General features: G+C 53.1%; 8 protein-coding genes across 8 annotated transcripts; 3 read left to right on the top strand and 5 right to left on the bottom strand.

The window, feature by feature from the left end:
• Nucleotides 1–110: 110 nt before the first annotated feature.
• Nucleotides 111–2,086, bottom strand: CONPUDRAFT_135559 (uncharacterized protein; the record flags this gene model as incomplete). Its single annotated transcript, XM_007767586.1, has 9 exons — nt 2,003–2,086; nt 1,165–1,947; nt 1,108–1,113; nt 986–1,057; nt 830–932; nt 600–775; nt 485–548; nt 374–428; nt 111–316 (listed from the first exon to the last, which is right to left on the bottom strand). Exons 1-9 carry the CDS (start codon nt 2,014–2,016, stop codon nt 111–113), a joined length of 1,479 nt encoding a protein of 492 aa, XP_007765776.1. The 5' UTR covers nt 2,017–2,086.
• Nucleotides 2,087–2,319: 233 nt separating this feature from the next.
• CONPUDRAFT_51562 (uncharacterized protein) lies at nt 2,320–3,701 on the top strand (the record flags this gene model as incomplete). Its single annotated transcript, XM_007767171.1, has 7 exons — nt 2,320–2,565; nt 2,631–2,926; nt 2,989–3,092; nt 3,146–3,231; nt 3,293–3,310; nt 3,366–3,518; nt 3,585–3,701. The coding sequence occupies 7 exons, from the start codon at nt 2,320–2,322 to the stop codon at nt 3,699–3,701; spliced, it is 1,020 nt and encodes a 339-aa protein (XP_007765361.1).
• Nucleotides 3,702–3,753: 52 nt separating this feature from the next.
• On the bottom strand, nt 3,754–5,245 carry CONPUDRAFT_142425 (uncharacterized protein). Its single transcript, XM_007767585.1, has 3 exons — nt 5,061–5,245; nt 4,604–4,997; nt 3,754–4,541 (listed from the first exon to the last, which is right to left on the bottom strand). The coding sequence occupies exons 1-3, from the start codon at nt 5,201–5,203 to the stop codon at nt 4,104–4,106; spliced, it is 975 nt and encodes a 324-aa protein (XP_007765775.1). The 5' UTR covers nt 5,204–5,245; the 3' UTR covers nt 3,754–4,103.
• Nucleotides 5,246–5,469: 224 nt separating this feature from the next.
• Nucleotides 5,470–7,007, top strand: CONPUDRAFT_163175 (mitochondrial carrier; the record flags this gene model as incomplete). Its single annotated transcript, XM_007767584.1, has 6 exons — nt 5,470–5,558; nt 5,623–5,643; nt 5,702–5,859; nt 5,917–6,386; nt 6,481–6,663; nt 6,754–7,007. 6 exons carry the CDS (start codon nt 5,470–5,472, stop codon nt 6,877–6,879), a joined length of 1,047 nt encoding a protein of 348 aa, XP_007765774.1. The 3' UTR covers nt 6,880–7,007.
• A 134-nt stretch (nt 7,008–7,141) lies between these two features.
• On the bottom strand, nt 7,142–8,972 carry CONPUDRAFT_135555 (uncharacterized protein). Its single transcript, XM_007767583.1, has 2 exons — nt 8,872–8,972; nt 7,142–8,811 (listed from the first exon to the last, which is right to left on the bottom strand). The coding sequence occupies exon 2, from the start codon at nt 8,177–8,179 to the stop codon at nt 7,439–7,441; it is 741 nt and encodes a 246-aa protein (XP_007765773.1). The 5' UTR covers nt 8,180–8,811; nt 8,872–8,972; the 3' UTR covers nt 7,142–7,438.
• Nucleotides 8,973–9,414: 442 nt separating this feature from the next.
• CONPUDRAFT_88296 (urease) lies at nt 9,415–12,563 on the top strand (the record flags this gene model as incomplete). The annotated part of the gene is made up of 11 exons (XM_007767582.1): nt 9,415–9,459; nt 9,528–9,751; nt 9,807–10,047; nt 10,100–10,495; nt 10,548–10,581; nt 10,639–10,748; nt 10,792–11,320; nt 11,368–11,537; nt 11,590–11,885; nt 12,025–12,163; nt 12,231–12,563. 11 exons carry the CDS (start codon nt 9,415–9,417, stop codon nt 12,561–12,563), a joined length of 2,517 nt encoding a protein of 838 aa, XP_007765772.1.
• A 294-nt stretch (nt 12,564–12,857) lies between these two features.
• Nucleotides 12,858–14,608, bottom strand: CONPUDRAFT_88295 (uncharacterized protein; the record flags this gene model as incomplete). Its single annotated transcript, XM_007767581.1, has 3 exons — nt 12,858–13,218; nt 13,277–14,351; nt 14,416–14,608. 3 exons carry the CDS (start codon nt 14,606–14,608, stop codon nt 12,858–12,860), a joined length of 1,629 nt encoding a protein of 542 aa, XP_007765771.1.
• Nucleotides 14,609–15,316: 708 nt separating this feature from the next.
• CONPUDRAFT_163171 (uncharacterized protein) lies at nt 15,317–16,309 on the bottom strand (the record flags this gene model as incomplete). Its single annotated transcript, XM_007767580.1, has 2 exons — nt 15,317–15,851; nt 16,127–16,309. 2 exons carry the CDS (start codon nt 16,307–16,309, stop codon nt 15,363–15,365), a joined length of 672 nt encoding a protein of 223 aa, XP_007765770.1. The 3' UTR covers nt 15,317–15,362.
• Between the last annotated feature and the right edge of the window lie 736 nt (nt 16,310–17,045).

The following is a 17,045-nucleotide window of genomic DNA, read 5'->3' as shown; positions in this document are numbered from 1 at the left end:
ACCCAAGACAATGTTGAGGTTGAGGGCAACGCACGAAATTAGCATTGCGCGTGCATTTCCTGGTACAGGGTACTACAAAATAACCAGAACATCCACGGGAAATTTCTATATCACTTCAAATGCAACGAATCCATGCCAAACTCCCCACCACTTCCGCGATCAACGTCATTGAATGGGTCTCTGACACTGCCTGTTCTTGATCGCCAAAGCTGTGTATACAACACCTTCAACTTTGCGAGCTCCGCATCCACAGCGGCTGTCTTGTTGGCGAGTGCCATAAACGTGGCGTGTTGCGCCTGCAAACTTGCAGAAATAGCTGCAAACATGGGCCGGTAAATATCTGTTTCTGAAGGCGGGAGTCGATCGAACGTACCATGGGGCGTGCTCTGTGCATGGGCTGCCGTTGACGCAAGCTTGCGTTCGATTTGCTGACGAACATAATCAACAACAAGAAATGGGAAGTCCTGGAAAATTAATTGCATACCTCAATGGTAGTCTTATACCACTCTAATCGCTGCTTCATCTCCTCAATGGTCCGCATGAAAAACCTATCAATAAATGATTAAGAGTAAACACTTCCAATTAACCGCTTTTCTTACTCCAGGGGGAACGAGGCGTGATTCTTTAAATATGCGCCATTTTGCTGCGGGTTTTTGAAGCCATCCACGATTCGAGTGGCCACAATCGTGTCCTGGACCGATTGCTCAGTCTTGTTCTTGAGATCCCGAGTATGCAGACTGTCTGACTGCATGACCGACACGATATTAATCAATTCCTAGAAAGCTGCCGTTTGAGCGAACGATGCTAACTCAGAAGCGAATACTAGTACCTTGTGGACATTGCTGATGAGTTCCTGACCCTTTGTTGGTTCGTCGCCCAATTTCCGCTGCTTCAGCTCCGTGCTTATCTGGACGCGGCCCTGTATATGGGACCTAGAACAATGAGATGAATAATGTGAATTTCTTGAGACGTGTATGGAGCTTACTCGATGCTTTCGAAAACCCTCTTCGTCTCGTCCGGAAGGTCATTAAACTTGGTAGATTTGGTGAAAGGTGCGCTGCAGGTAGGTTTATAAGACGCGTCAGTGGAAGTGACCATGTTGCTTACTTCGCACTACAGATTGTCAGTATTGATAACAACGAAAGCTGACACAATATCGCTCACTTTTGTTGTTGTTGCGGCTGGCCAAATGTTGACGCGCCCAGCCCTGTCGAAGGTTGTGTCATGCTTGCACCAAATCCGCCAAACGTATTCGTTGTTCCAGTACTGGGCTGCTGACTCGCATTGGAAGGGTTTCCAAATAACGAAGGACCGGAGTTGGGTGTCGACTGGCCAAACAAGTTGCTCGTTCCTGTCTTGGGCTGCTGTCCAAACAGACTCGTCCCAGACTGAGTGTTGGTGTTCGCTGCAGGCTGGCCGAACAGACTTGTTCCACCCGCGGTCGTGTTACTCGCAGGTTGGCCAAACAGGTTTGTAGAGGGTTGATTACCCGAGGGGTTGGTGGTTGACTGGCCGAAGATGTTGCTCGAAGGCTGAGTGCCTATATTCGTGTTCGATGCGGGCTGACCAAAGAGACTAGTCCCAGTGTTCGTGTTCGCGTTTTGTGTGTTTCCAAACATAGATCCGCCGGCGTTCGTCGAGCTCGGCTGGCCAAAAAGCGAAGTGCCCGTGTTGGACGTGCCACCTGTATTGGTATTAGGTTGGCCGAATAGTGACGTCCCCGTGGATGTGCCGCCGGTGTTGGACTGGTTTGGTTGTCCGAAGAGCGAGGTGCCCGTGGACGTGCCACCAGTATTAGATGCGTTGGGCTGACCAAACATTGAAGTCCCTGACGAGGTACCACCGGTGCTGGGGTTGGGCTGTCCGAAGATTGAAGAGCCTGTGCCTCCGGTGGACGTGTTAGGTTGTCCGAATATCGAGGAGCCGGTGTTGGATGTATTTCCGAACCTACGCAAGGTTTAACACAAATCCATGAACAAAGCTAGTCTAATAGTATGCGCACCCAGAAAATGCCATATCGCCGATAAGTTATAGTGAGTATGTCGGCCGGGACGTTAATGTCGCAACACGCGCTACGAGCGTGAACTCGAAGGGACTCAGCCAAACTTGGTTCGAGAGAGCGGGGACGCGTCGCGGACTCGGACCCCGAACAGCACGTCGGATGACCTGGGAGTCTGACCACGACACCCCTGATTGTGCCTTCACCGACATTGACTAGTTGCACCATGTGCACAAATCCAAAGCTCTCATTCACCCACCCCACGCTTACCTTGATCAGCCTTCATTATCCTTGTGCGAATGCGCTAGCCGTCGTCTCCAATGGACCAGCTACCAGCATACTCTGAATCGTCCGCCGGTGCAAGTACATCTCGCCCGGCAAACGCGCGATCCGAATACACCGTATCGCTAGAGACCTCCAAGGGAGAGAAATGGTTGACTCTCAGAGCTAGAAGCCGTGCCCAGGACTCAAGCTCGCTTCCTTCTTTTCTCGAAGGGGATGTCATTTCAGGTAATGTCGATATGGAAGTCGCGAAGTCCGAGTCTATCAAGGCCATAACCGTCATGGTGAGCATGAGCATACAGACTCTCCCTGCTCAAAGCTTATCGCCAGCATTCTTTTGCTTGTGTAGGTTGCTGCCGGTACTACATATGTTGGCCAAGAAGAAGAGCGCTTCCTCAAAGTTGAGAAAGAGCTCTGGACCCCATCCATGCCCCTACCCGACGGCTCAAAGGTGTCGAAGTTCAGTAAAGGCCACTATCATTGGTCGTTCGAGTTAGCCTTGCCAAAGGAAGTCGAGGTAGAGGACGGAAAAGTCAAGAAACCCTTCCCACTCCCTCCTATCTTCACAGAACGCGCCAGCCCGGTGTACCTGGACTACAAACTTATCGTGACAGTAAAGAGAGGCATGCTCAAAGTCAATCAAACGTTCGTGACGTGCTTTCTAGACAAAAACTCCCTCTATGCATGCGTACTCAATCTACTACCAGACTTCAGACTGCTATCAGCTATTTGCCAGTGACGCGACCAGAACCGCCTTCTCCAATGCGTCAGAAAGCATATAAAGAGAATCTTCGTCTCATCGGTCCAGACGGTATGTCAAACGCTTGGCGAATCAGATTACTCCAGTCTTTATCGGAGTGACAGGCGACCCCGAGGGATGGCATGTCTGCGCCCCAGTCACTGTCTCAGGGACCGTCTTTGAGTCACGCAAGGTCGAGGTCTCATGCACGGTATGCATACTACATGTGCGAGGTAAACCATCAGTGCTGAACAACTTTCTTCCTGGCTCAGCTCGCGCTTGCGAAACCCGTAAGTCGCAGTCCGCTTTGCCCTCGATATCAATGTTCAAACGGTCCTTATCTAGCTAACCTACGCCCGCGGGACACCTTTACCATTAATTATGACCTTGTCGGGAGACGATGAGCACGCTCTGGACCTCCTAGCATCCCCTTCCTCCATCCATCTTACTATGGTCAGATCGGTTATGACAGGGCCCAAAGCAACAGATGACAGCGTTGTTCCCGATGCCAAGGACACCGTGTTCAACGAGACTGTAGCTCGTGCAGTCTTCTGGCCCGACAAGGAAGCAGGCGAATTCGAAGCCGGCGCGGTAGACCGCATTTTACAAGGCGAAATCGACGTGAAGAGGTCACTGAAGCCAAGTTTCCATTTTCCAAACTTCACCACTAGGGTAAGCTGACTTGTTTACGCTTAGCTTGAATACAAGCTAACGCATGCATTGTACAGTATTTCCTCGAGCTGGGACCTTTCAAAGGCACCGGATTCTCCCCATCGAATTCGTCTTCGGCGCCCCTGCTGAGGCAACAGATTATGGTTGCAACTCTGCCGCCGTCAGGCATCATTTATCGTTCGCACGCTCCTCCCGAGTACGTTCAAGAGCAGGCTGGGGATTACAACAAGACTGTAGGAGTACTGGAAAATGGAAATCAGAGATTCTATCACCATGGCCATCAGTGATATTTTACCACATTGGTATCGTGATGTTGTATTTTATGTATTAAGATATCAATCAGCCGCCACCTCTACAGGCACTGACCATGGACCTTGCTAAATCACCGGCATTCAATATTCAATTGACAACTCAAAACATCGCCAGGTCACCGCTATCGAGTCCCATCATCAGAAGAGTCTCGAATGTATCGTCCCCCTTTCGGGATTGCGAGCCCTTCGCTCCGACTCCACTCATTAGATCCTGATCCATTGGTGGGACAGTCCAATTCAACGAGCCCGGTCTCCTGCTGGCGACAAATACGAACATATCATCGTCCTGCTGTCCCGGACAAAACCGCGTCCACGACGCAGGTGCCGTTTCAGATGCTTTCGATCTGACCAGAACGGGCGCGAAGCTGAACCATAACCCAAACGCCGTCCAAAACGGCGTCTCCTTGGGCAGGCTGCGAATCTTGTACGAAATCACGATGTCTATGTTCTCATAATCAGCTTCGGAGCTGACAAAGGGGGGTGAGGTGAGGTGGATGAGAGAGCGGAGGAGCGGACCGAGAAGCTGGGGAAAGTAGACCTATGTACACAATGGATGCGTCTCACAAGTGCACTCCAACGGGTAAGGGACTGCCCACTCACCAGGTCACTGCAGATGATCTTGAGCTTCCACGGCTGAGGCCGATCCCACTGCTCGATCAGCTCGGTGTGTATGTTCAGTGCGTGTTTGTGATCGCCCCATGAGAGCGGCCGTATATGAAGGGGCCGGTCACGCCCACAAGATGCCCGAAGGTTGGACTCGAGCAATGGACACACTTCGGGGAGGTCTGTTGCTATCACCGTGTCCCGGTCGCCCGAGGAAACGTGATTCGCAAGATACGATGCGACTATGCCGGTGCCCGAGCCCAGTTCAAGGAAGATGATAGGTGATCGCCGGTCATCGTCGTCATTCCGATGCTCGAGGAGCGGAGGATCAAGCTGCTCGGGGGCAGAGATAGATTCTCCAAAGTACGCAAGCATGTTGTATGCCGCCTCCCTGCCGTAGCATGTCCTCTTGAGTAGCGGAAAAGCTTGATTAGATCGCGTAGATGTACGCTACCATACTCTGCCGGCTATCCCGTACTTCTGGATGGCCCCCTCTTGAGCTGCAGCGCCAAACGAGTCTCCTTCGTGCGACGCATCACGTAACGTCGTGTTGGGCTTGATGGATAGGTTTTCAGGGAAGTTGGGATTGGCTACCATGTTCTGTATCGTATGTGTGCGGCCAATGGCGATCGAGGGGATTGGATGCAGAGCGGTTGTTTGCTCCTATTAGGATTGGAGGACCTTACCTGTTCTCGACGCCGATGACGCGGAAGCTATGGATCAATCATGTGTCAACGACGGACTAATCGGTGCGGGCGCGAGAGCTACCGGGAGTTAGCCGGCTCTGTTGCACCGTCCATAATTCCCTTCAGCTCGCTGACGCTGGGTCTAGCACTCAACGTTCTCTTCTTTCTACGTTCCAAATGTCGACCCAGTCCAAGATCGTACCGGCCCAGCTGACGCCCCTCGGTGCTGCATTCGCCGGCGCGCTCGGGGCGTGCTTCAGCAATGCGTGAGTAGCGAGCGCAGACATGTACATGTGGAGTAATTGACACTGAGTTTTCGGCATATCCTAGCGTGGTCTACCCTCTAGACGTGTGCGCATACCTGATATGGGCCCTCTGTGCTCAGCTGACTTCGTTTGCGATCATACAGAGCAAAGACGCGTATCCAGGCGACGTCGTCGAACGCGAAGGGCAAGCGGAAAGATGAAATGACAATGCTATCGGTCCTTGTCGACATCCTGAACGAAGACGGCATCTCGGGCTGGTACAGTGGCTTCGCCGCAACAATGTTGAACACATTCTCCATGCGTGCGTTCTTGATCTGGTGCAAGTGACAAGGCTCAGGCTCATCAGGAAACTCACTAGAATATGCATACTTCTTCTTCTACTCCTTTATCCGCAATGCATACACAAAGCGACTTGCTGCGAAGCTCCCTCCAGGGTCCAAGCTGCCAGCCCTATCCACCGCCGCAGAGCTCGGCCTCGGAGCCGTGGCAGGCGGACTCTCGCAGATATTCACCATCCCTGTGTCTGTGATCGCGACCCGCCAGCAAGTGGGCCGCCACGTGAATGCGGGGGAGAGCGAGAAGAAGAAGGCCGATAACTCCTTCCTTACCGTCGCCCGCGAGATCATTCGGGAGGAGGGCGTCACGGGTCTGTGGTTGGGCATCAGGCCCGGCATGGTGCTCACTGTCAACCCCGCAATCACGTATGGTGTATACGAGCGCATCAAGACAATAATGTTGCTCGCCCGGGCTAAAGTTGGCGCGGCTGAGCGCCTGGGACCGGGTATGTCGTTCCTCCTCGGTGCACTCAGCAAGACCCTTGCTACGGTTGTGAGTACTTTGACTTTTGAATGCGCTGCTGTGACCTGCAAGCCCCTTCCGGCTGTACATGGATTCACATGACCTTCGCTAACACGCAACAAAGGTCACGTACCCCTATATTATGGCCAAAGTCCGGATCCAAGCTCGCACGGCTGATAGCGATGCCGGCGACCGGAATGATCTCCCCGCCCCCACGGGGACACCCAAGTCGAAGCCGAAGCAGCTAGGTGCCCTCGGTCTCCTTGTCAACGTGTTGCGCAAGGAAGGCGTCTCAGGATGGTATCAGGTCAGCCCGCATCATCATCATGATATCATTATCATGCCTGACCTTCGTTGACTCTGTGAATCTCCAACTCCGGATGGGTGCGACTCACAGGGAATGTCGGCCCAAATCATCAAGGCCGTGCTTTCACAAGCTTTGTTGTTCGCGTCAAAGGAGCAGTTTGAGAGCTGGGCACTCGCCCTTATGGTAATGTTTGCCCGTATGACAACAGCGTCGTGATACACCGCACGGCGCAAAGCCTCCTTATTAGTGTAGGTCCATGTTTTGGGCTGCAGTTGAGCGGTTATTGTATTGGCGCATCTTGAGTTTGATAGACGGAGGGGGATGTACCTTAGATATACTTCCGCGCCCATGTACTAAGATCATTTGTGCTCTAATTAGATTAACAAGTGATGGTCGTGAAACGTGAACTATCGAGTCATCTTTTGGAGGCAGGACCGGCGTTTCAAGCACAGCGATACACGGACCCATTCCCAGTTGAGAGAACAAAGCAGATGGTTGCGCACAAGGTCATTACCACAAGAGGGGGGTATATCCAGTACAATAGTAAACTACAGCGTGTTGGTAACATATATGTAAGTGGTAGTATACAAGTCATAGGAACGTCATTATCAAGTCCAACTAAGCACAAAGAAGATATCTGCCCTCCACCCTAAATCAGCCGATCGAGATGCCTCGAGAAACAATTAGCCCGTTGCCTAAACCCACTCAATGAAATGCTCCAAAGGTGAAATCATCCGAGTCCGAAGAGCCACTACAGGCCGCTGTGGACTGCGTCCTACGCCCGTCCGTCGACCAGCATGTCCCATTCGTCATGCGGTGGGAGCATGATCCATGATTTCGTCAACATCTCCTGGTCCCCCGTGTCCATGTTGAAGTCATCGTCTGATTGGTATGAGACCATCTTCTCCAAGTCCCTCGTTGCCGAGAGGATGGATAGTGCGCACCGAGGGCCCATCATGAGAATTTTCTCCCCCTCAGGAGAACAGCGCATCCGTGTTTGGATGGCCATACGGTAAAGGTCGGGCTCACGCTTGGAGCGCGGAAACGAGGCGCGAGGTGGGAGTAACTTCGGAGATGGGGAGAGGGGTGAAGTGGTGCGCTGGCTGTACAATGGGCGTATGGGAAGGGGTGGTCTTGGTGCATTGCGTGTGGGAGAGGTTGTAGAGGTGGATGCATCGCCCTCTGAGGGCTGCGGTGCGATGGTAAACTCAGCGCGGCCTCGTGGGAGCTGTATTTTCCGCTGCTCTCGTTGCTCCTTGTAATGTTGAAGGGTTACACAGGAAGTAGAGCGGGAGAGGTCGCTGCGTGAGGAGGAACGCGAGCGGTAGAGTGAGGCGGGTTGGGAGGGAGAATTTTCGCCGCGGTAGTCGTCGAGCGACAAAAACGAGGCAGTCCTGTGGAGACCCATGCGTGGAGCCTTGCGTTTGGTGTTGTCGGAAAAGGAGGCGGTAGAGGAAGAGCGCTTGAGGGAGGTGGTGGGTGAAGGCGTCGATGGACCCACTATGGCGGCAGGCATAAGTAGGGAGGCAAGGCGTAAGGGTTCCGAGGTGACAGACAAAGCGAGTTGATATCCTGTGGGTGGGATGGAAGCGGTGCCTGGACCCGGGACAAGCGCAGAAGGCTACGCGTGATCGGATATGCTGACATAATCACATCTTTTTGAATCAATCTGATCATTTCCCCGCCTCGGGTAGTCTAGGGCACCCTCGGATTCGCCGCGGCTGTCTCCAGAACTGCGCCACAAGTGCTCGGTCCATCCACTCCGTCACAGCAAATGCGGTATGAGATCTGACTTTGTGGCTAGATCTGACTCGGGTTTATCGACATAAAGAGAAGGATGGCGCCAGAGTAAGCTTCGGCAAAGTGACTTGTATGAGTCCAGCAGAGTCCAGCTCACGGTCGCGCTGAGCTCGGATCCTTCCCGCTAGTCGTATCCTGCCATGTCCGACTGTCAGCCACATGCCAACTCACGCATGAGTCAACATCGTCCTAGATCGTGCTGCAGCCGACACGAACACATTGTATCAGATCCCGCTCCGCATGCGAACAGTTACCGCTAGTTGAGATCCCGGAGACCGGAAGTGGATCAGCTATTTCCGACTGTTTCCTAGCCACTGCAGTGCCAGCCACTCCGAGTCTGTGCGTGAACTGCAAGTGATAGTCAGAGGTCATACGATCACAATCATACGAGGCGCAGAGTAAAATTTCCTGTCCCCAGTTCCTGTGGAGCGTTCTCGTCCGTAGGGACAAGGGGAGGTCTCGGGCCTCGTCTTCTGGTGGATCGGAGAGAGCTTTCCATAGCACAGTACCACTCTACAGGTCCATGCTCGGAGCTTTTCCGCAGCAAATCCATTTCACCTGTTCGGAACTCGACTCGGGAATGAATCTAGACCTTGGAGAAACTAAAAAGTGGTTTGGACAGGCATGGAGGAGGAGCTGAAGCTAAAGTGAGCGGGGTGTTTGCGGTCAAGTAACGCCGGCAAGTGGCGAAGGCTGCAGGCGGCCCGCCCCGCCACCGCTGCAGATAAGGAGGACGCCGTCACGTGAAGCAGTCCTTATCTTTTGCAACTGCAGCCAGTGCTTGACGTTCACTGAGCGTACTAATGCTGGCTTATCTCTGCTGGTATAGACTAGTAGAGTATGCCTTATCTCTGTGGGGCCTGGGCAAAAAATGGTCGGCACACGAGCACCGACTGTTCCAATCACGTCTAGTACTAACACTATAGCGCCAGCTACTAAAGAGCTATAGCCATGCACCTCCTCCCGCGTGAGCACGAGAAGCTCCTTCTCCACCAGGCAAGTACTCTCAAGCTATACATTGTCTTAGCACGCAATCTAAGGCGCAATTTAATACCCCCGTCTAGACTGGGTTTCTTGCCCAGAAACGACTCGCACGCGGCCTCAAGCTTAACCTTCCTGAATCCATTGCCCTCATCGCCTGCCAGTTGCACGAACGTATACGCGATGGCATACATGACGTCGCACGGCTCATGCATCACGGAAAAACAATGCTCGGTCGACGTCACGTTCTCCCAAGCGTTCCTAGCCAGTTACACGAGATCCAGGTCGAGGGCACGTTCACTGACGGGTGCGCAGACCGCCCAGTTTCCGTGTTTGACGCGTGATTGACACGTTACCTGCAGTGTATTCCTGGTGACTGTACACGACCCGGTGTGCACAGAAGACGGCGACCTTGAAGCTGCTCTGTATGGCTCCTTCCTACCCATTCCTTCTCAAGACAACTTCCCAATCGGTGACGTCTCGTTATACTCCCGTGACAAGCTTCCAGGTGCCATCATCCCGAAGAAGGAGAGAGTTTTGATCAATCGCGGTCGCAGACGTGTTCAGCTGAGGGTAACGAATAACGGAGACCGTCCTATCCAGGTGAGACTTGTTTCATCCATGATCTTCTTTGGTTTTGACGTCACCGCGTCAGGTAGGGTCGCACTATCACTTCATCGAAACGAACCCAAGCCTCTCGTTCGACCGCCTACTCGCATATGGCATGCGCCTCGATATCCCTTCCGGGACAGCAGTCCGTTTTGAGCCCGGCGACTCGAAGAGAGTGACGCTTTGCGAGATTGCGGGGCTGAAAGTCATTACCGGCGGAAATGGGCTTGCAACTGGTGTTGTGGACTTGCGGAGGTCGGACGAGATAATAGCGAACATTTTGGCGCGTGGATTTGCCCATGCACCAGAACCTGGCGCGCAAGAGATAACCGTCGACTCTGACCTGAGTCGCGCGTCATATATCTCCATGTTTGGGCCTACAGTTGGCGACAGGGTGCGGTTAGGCGATACTTCACTGTGGATAGAGGTTGAGTGGGACAAGGTAGGCTCTACACATTCTTTACTCAGCTTAGAAAATGTCTAACATAAGGTAGACAGAATACGGTGATGAAGTAAAGTTTGGCGGAGGTGACTCCATGACGCTCATTGCATCTTGAATCGTCGTTAACTCTGGGCGTGCAACAGGCAAGAGCATCCGTGAAGGCATGGGTCAGGCCACGAACAGACGTTCGGCCGACACGTTAGATCTTGTTATCACGAATGCCCTCATTGTCGACTGGACTGGGATATACAAAGTGAGTTCATGGCGAAACCTTATGACATCCGCTAATTTGTTAGGCGGATATTGGCGTCAAAGGTGGCAGAATCGCTGCGATAGGCAACGCAGGCAATCCAGATGTCATGGCAAATGTTCATCCCAGTCTCGTCATCGGGTCGTCGACCGAAGTGATAGCAGGAGAGAAGCTCATCGTTACTGCAGGCGCTATTGACGCACACGTGCACTACATTTGTCCTCAGCAAGTTACCGAAGCTTTGGCTGCAGGGACAACCACTATGATAGGTGGCGGTACAGGACCAAGTGCCGGTACAAACGCAACTACGTGCACGCCTAGCCCATTCTACATGAGAACCATGCTTGCCGCCACTGATGGCCTACCTATGAACTTCGCGTTCACCGGCAAGGGCAACGATTCTGGGCCCACTGCTCTCGAAGACATCATCAAGGCAGGTGCTGCTGGACTTAAGCTTCATGAAGATTGGGGTTCCACCCCCGCTTCGATTAGGTCGTGTCTAGACGTCGGAGACAAGTATGACGTCCAAGTTAACATCCACACCGACACGCTGAACGAGAGCGGATTTGTACAAAGTATGTTCAAATTCTGATTGATGATTCGATGACCTCATTGTTTCAAGGCACAATCGACGCCTTCGGGGGCAGGACGATACACACGTACCACACGGAAGGTGCCGGCGGCGGCCACGCTCCCGATATCATCGTTGTTTGTGGTCTACCAAACGTACTCCCGTCATCGACCAACCCGACACGTCCCTATGCCCAAAATACTCTCGACGAGCATCTCGACGTATGGACCTAACTCTGTTCGCCAAGCATTAGTGCTGATTAAAATTAAACAGATGCTCATGGTCTGCCACCATCTTGACAAATCTATCCCCGAGGATATAGCTTTCGCAGAGTCCCGCATTCGCGCAGAGACCGTCGCCGCCGAGGACGTGCTGCACGACAACGGCGCTATCTCCATGATCAGCTCCGACTCGCAAGCGATGGGCCGCGTCGGCGAGGTCGTCTCGCGCACATGGCGCACCGCAAGCAAGCTGCGCGACTTCCGCGGCCCGCTCGCAGGCCTCGGAGACGAGCCCGGGCGCGATAACGGGCGCGTGAAGCGCTACATCTCGAAGTATACGATCAACCCGTACGTCCTTTTGTCGCTCTTTTCGCGATCCTCGAGATCTTGCGAACGGGTTTCTCCGTTGCTGATCATTCAACTTGCCGCCGGGTTCGCTGTGTGCGTGTCGTTTGCTATCGTATGGCTATCACGGACTTCCCCGCAGTGCGATCACCCACGGCATCGGTCACTTGGTTGGATCCGTCGAGCCCGGAAAGCTTGCTGATCTCGTCCTATGGAAGCCGGAGAACTTTGGCGCCAAACCAGAGATGGTCCTCAAGTCCGGTGTCATCGCGTGGTCGCAGGTGAGCTGCTGATTTAGGCTTTAGCTTTCGCACCGCGTTTTTAATTAAGGGATGAAACGATCTGCAGATGGGCGACGCGAACGCATCCATACCGACGGTCCAACCCTCGTACGGCAAGCCCATGTGGGGCTCGTACCCAACTGCAGCGGCACTCAACTCTATCTCGTTCGTCTCCAAATTCTCCATCGACTCGGGTACCGTCGCCTCGTACAGGCTCTCGAAGCGTTTCGAGCCGGTCATCAACTGTCGAAATATCACCAAACGGGATATGAAGTGGAACGACTCGATGCCCCAGATGGGCGTGGATCCAGAAACTTACGAAGTCACCGCAGACGGAGAACACCAAACGATCGAGCCTGCCACGATGCTGCCACTAGGAAGGGAATACAATTTATTCTAACAAGGTACCACTTTATGGTGTATGTACGACAGTCTGCAATTCATTCTTTGGTTGGGAGGGTATGTATGGAAGTAAATGTGTAAGGGGTGATGTAACAATATTCAGTAGCGTACTAGCAATGCCAAACAAACAACGTAACGTGTGCTGCAGTGATACATGAGCAATGCAAAAAATCCAAGGAGAGAAACAAACACAAGAGAACGGGTAATGAACATGTGCAAGAGATTATTAAACCAAAATACCAAGTTCTTGATGGACCAAAAAGAAAAACCCAGAATTGATTATAACGATAATTTAGAACAGGCGTCCGTGGACCGTGTGCGGGATGGAGCCGAACAGGTCTTCATCGGGGATTTCGGGGACATGAACGTCGAAGTCGTCCAGGTCGCGGAGAAGGGGGCCACCAGGAGGTGTCTTGAGATCAACATTGCTGGACGGGAAAAACGGCACCGTCTGCTCGCCCACTAGCATGGACTCTGGCTCGCTGTAGATAACGGAGGGTGCGAGCACAGTCGGGGGCTTGCGGTATGCGTCCGTCCTGACAGCGTGATAGTGCCGGGAGATAAGAAGCTTCTTCGCGAGGGAATCACGCTTGCAGCTCGAGCAATGAGTGCTCCAGGACTCGAGCTCGTCCGGGAAGTAGCTATCGCAGGTGCTGCCATGCGATGTGAGCCCGGTGCTATATTATTGGCAGATAACGAGACCTAACGTACCTCCTGGAGCGGGGCTTGCCAAGGTCCTGGTACCTGCGAGAAGGGCGGCAGGCGCCCGATACACGAGAGTTATATACAGAATTATGAATAGTAAGGTAGAAAGGGGGTATGGGGTTGATGAGAGGGTTTAATGGAGACAGTATCTTGGGTGCATATTTATTATGTTGAGCATTGCGTAACAAGCGATTGAAGTCTGCTTGAGATAGGTTATTGTTGTCTTCATCGATGCTGGGGGTAAAATGGAAGGGAGCATTGTGTGAGAGTCCGCCAAGAAGGTTGTCTGAAGAAGTATTATCCGATACAAGTTGATTTAAGTTAGATGTAAGCGGGGGCCATGATGAGTGCGAAGATGCGTTTAAGGTAGGTACAGGTGGTGAAGGAGACCGAGAAGGAAGGGCGGCCTTGATAGACGCAGCTCTCTTGCGCTCTGACCCTATCGGGGCTAGAGCTTTCGGAGCGCTGGGGTTCTCAACAGGGGAGCTGTCGCTCGTCAGGAATAGGGATAAGGAGCCCTCGTTCGACTGCCCATGCCAAGACGAACGCCTCGCAGGAGGGGAGCGACGAGGCTGCAGGCCAGGTGGCGAAGCTGTGCCATGATGCAAATGGTCTACATTCCGAACGACAGGTGCAGTCTGCGATCGTACAAGGTAGCTAGCACCAGAAGGTGCACGAGCATCGTTCGCACGCCAGAGGTCGCTGGGAGGAAGGTTGACCTTGGGCGGCGAATTGGAACGGGTCTTGAGGACGAGACGCTCAGCAGCTTTCGGGGGAGAGGGCTTCTGAGAAGCAGCAGCAACTCTGTACCGATCCGCGGGCAACCACGGAGTCCACGCGTCGCTTCCAGCAGACGAGTGACGGCGAGGACGCATGACAGGCGGTCTGACATCTCGATTAGACGAGACTAGCCACGTTGTAGAGGCATGTCCATCCCATCTTTTCGTCTCGTGTGCTGCAGGACTCTCGTGCTGCTTATCGATGACGCGGCTAGAGTCAACAGATGCAGAGCGTGGACCCGTCGGTTGAGATGGGAGTGAGTCGCGGTCTCTAACATTGAACAGCGCTGCGGGGAGGCGATCTACAGCAAGGCACACGACATCAGTTGTCGGCCCTCTGGAGGTCACAAAGGTGCTGTGACTCACCAAAAGGTCGCCGTCTATAGGAATCTCCCTGCGCTTGAAGATGACGCCTCTTTGCATCGAGGAGGGCAAGCCCGTCGTTGTCGTAAGAGCGTTTTGGTGAGAGTGAGAGGTGAATGTTGATTAATTCCCTATTCTCGCGGTCGTCGATACTGCCAGGCATAGGTGGTGAATTAGGATGAGAAAGCATAATCATGTTGAACGTAGTAGAACTTGAGTACGAGGAGGAAAATGGAACTTAGGCTTAGGGAGGAGGCGGAAGAGTCGGAGAGGAGAGAGATTGGGTGGGCGGCCGTGGCAGGAGGACGGTGATATAAATGGGCACGACCGGCGACACTTCCTTTGGCAGTGCTTTGGCAGGTCACGCGCCTACCATACGACACAATGGCCCTTATCCGGCAACAAATTGCCTCCGGTTCACTTCTCTTTGGACACGCAACAACAAAAAGCGACAAAGCCATGAGCACATTCGGCTCCTCCCCCAGGCGCAGACGTCCCACCATCAGCCAACCCTCGGCAGGCGTCCAAATGCGACGGGCGCGCCCTGTGCTTCATTCAATAGACCGCTGACTCTCCTTCTTACTTCCTTTCAGGGCACAGCCCGACTCACTGGCCGCATCGCACACCATGGATGGTTCTGGCAGACAGGGGGTGGGCTGATAGACTATTATGGGGTTCAATGAGTGAAAGTCTAAGTTATGCATACAGCTTTGTCTAGCGAAATAGAACAATGTGAAGCGAACGGCGGTGATTGTCATCATTAGCTAACAGAAGAGTCTCGTGCATTGAGATCGTCAACAAGCAGTGTGACAAGAACCAAGGTAAGCGGCTTGAGAGCGCGTCGTCGCGTGTCGTTGGGGGCGTCTATATGTCGTGAGGTTAAGGTCGAAAAGCTTAAGTCAAGATCGTTCACGATGCAAGGGTCGGTAGGGCGCAGACTTGCATGGATGTCACACTAGCCACCTTATCACAGAGGTAAGAGTCTTTGGAGGAGTTGGTGGAGGTGGAGTCGCCAGAACTGAAATTCCCAAGGGCGTCGTCGTCGAAGAGTCTGGCCAGAGCCAATTTCGCATCGCCCTCCATTGCGCCCCAGGAGTCGGTCGAGCTGTAAACTCGGTGGCTTCCGCTGCCCGCTTATGATCGGGCCGTTCCCGTGGCTCGCGCGCCGTTCCTAGGAGTGGGGTGAGAGTCGATTGTTCCTTCGGAACCTTCGGCATCGGTTTCGGCAACCTTGGGATAGCAGGAAGTGGTGGCATGATATCCGACGATCCTTTGACAGCAACTTTCAGATCCGGTGTCGACTTCGAAGCCAGACTTCCTCGACTGAGGAGGTTGAACGACCGCTTAACCTTGATTGAGCGAGGCGGTTGCGTCGGCGCTGTATTGTCGCTCATCGCATTTGAGGATGGTTTTCTGTGGGCGGCGTTAGCATGTCGATCCTTTAATTATAGCGATGATTGTCAGTGCACATGCCTTATTAGACTGATCCATCTTTTCGCAGTGCTCTGCCTCTCTGTTCCTGCAGACATTAGTGCATTAACAGCGTTCAAGTCAGAAGGACTGATGGGCGTAAGTGGTGATCGAACTGGTGACCGCAACGTCGAAAATTCAGTATTTGAAGCCGTTGGCCTGAGCTTGCGATGAATCCACATCGGCGCAGGGCTCTGCGCTCATAATGGTTAAGATCCGCGTACAGCTTATAACCAACACTTACCGAAGAAGTCGTGACAGAGGTAGACCAGGTCACGGTGGCCTGATGTTTGTCGAGTACGGTCTGACGGGACATCAAGAAACAGCGGTCTAGTGCAGCTTCGAAGTCGCTTGGAAGGCCGGCCACATCTTCGACTTCGAACGGCAACGGCGGAAGCTCCTTCTCGGTTGCGTATGTGTTTGACATGTCAAGAAGGGAGATGGCGGTTTGATCGTCCTTGCAGGATAGTCCGCAACGAAAGAGTACTTCAGCAGGACTGATATTTTATGGCCCAGCAGAGGTCAATGCGAGAACGACAAGTCGCCGAGCGCATAGATGCATGTTTGACTCGTACTCGGAGCTTGAGCCGCTTAGATATTGACAAGGGTTGAAGCAATGTGCGCATGAACATTGACATGGACAAGCGAACGACATACCTATCTGGCTTTGATTCGAACTTGAAGGACGTATGGTAGCGCTTTGGAGGAAGCAGAAGAAATTTGGAGAAACGTAAATGCAAAGTACGTTGTCCTCGTGCTCAAAAGACTAAGCCCGCAGCGACGAACCAAGTCACAAAATATCCCGTCACCGACGCGTGCTTTAGCGTGAATCAGTACAGGTACCCAGTGGAAGTTCAAAAAGTGGGTCAAGCCCACGCCGCGAAATAGGGGGAGTCGGACCGACATGCCCGACACTTTATTGATGTGTCAGCGCCCGGTGCGATCCCCTGAAATCGTGCTCCCACCAGCGCCCCGCTAGACAGAATAAGATCACCTTATGACCCATCCTAATGCTTCCACACTCACGCGAATTGGCATCTGTGTCTCGTCAAGCCAGTCAGAAAGCAGCATCAAAGAGGGGGCGAGCAAAGGCGGCGAAAGACGACCCCAATGGGATGGCGACGAGACAGAAATGAAGTTGCCGGTTCATAGAATTCATTCTG

The sequence above is a fragment of the Coniophora puteana genome (genome assembly GCF_000271625.1).
Source record: "Coniophora puteana RWD-64-598 SS2 unplaced genomic scaffold CONPUscaffold_3, whole genome shotgun sequence".
NCBI lineage: Eukaryota > Fungi > Basidiomycota > Agaricomycetes > Boletales > Coniophoraceae > Coniophora > Coniophora puteana.
This window is presented reverse-complemented; position numbering and strand designations above follow the sequence as displayed.

What these genes read in the sequence shown, in the direction of transcription:
- CONPUDRAFT_142425 (XM_007767585.1), bottom strand. Translation starts at nt 5,203, where the DNA reads ATGGTAGCCAATCCCAACTTCCCTGAAAACCTATCCATCAAGCCCAAC. An exon ending in GGGATAGCCGGCAGAGTATG is followed by an intron (nt 4,998 to 5,060) that starts GTAGCGTACATC and finishes ATGCTACGGCAG; the next exon opens with GGAGGCGGCATACAACATGC. An exon ending in AGATCATCTGCAGTGACCTG is followed by an intron (nt 4,542 to 4,603) that starts GTGAGTGGGCAG and finishes TTGTGTACATAG; the next exon opens with GTCTACTTTCCCCAGCTTCT.
- CONPUDRAFT_135555 (XM_007767583.1), bottom strand. Translation starts at nt 8,179, where the DNA reads ATGCCTGCCGCCATAGTGGGTCCATCGACGCCTTCACCCACCACCTCC.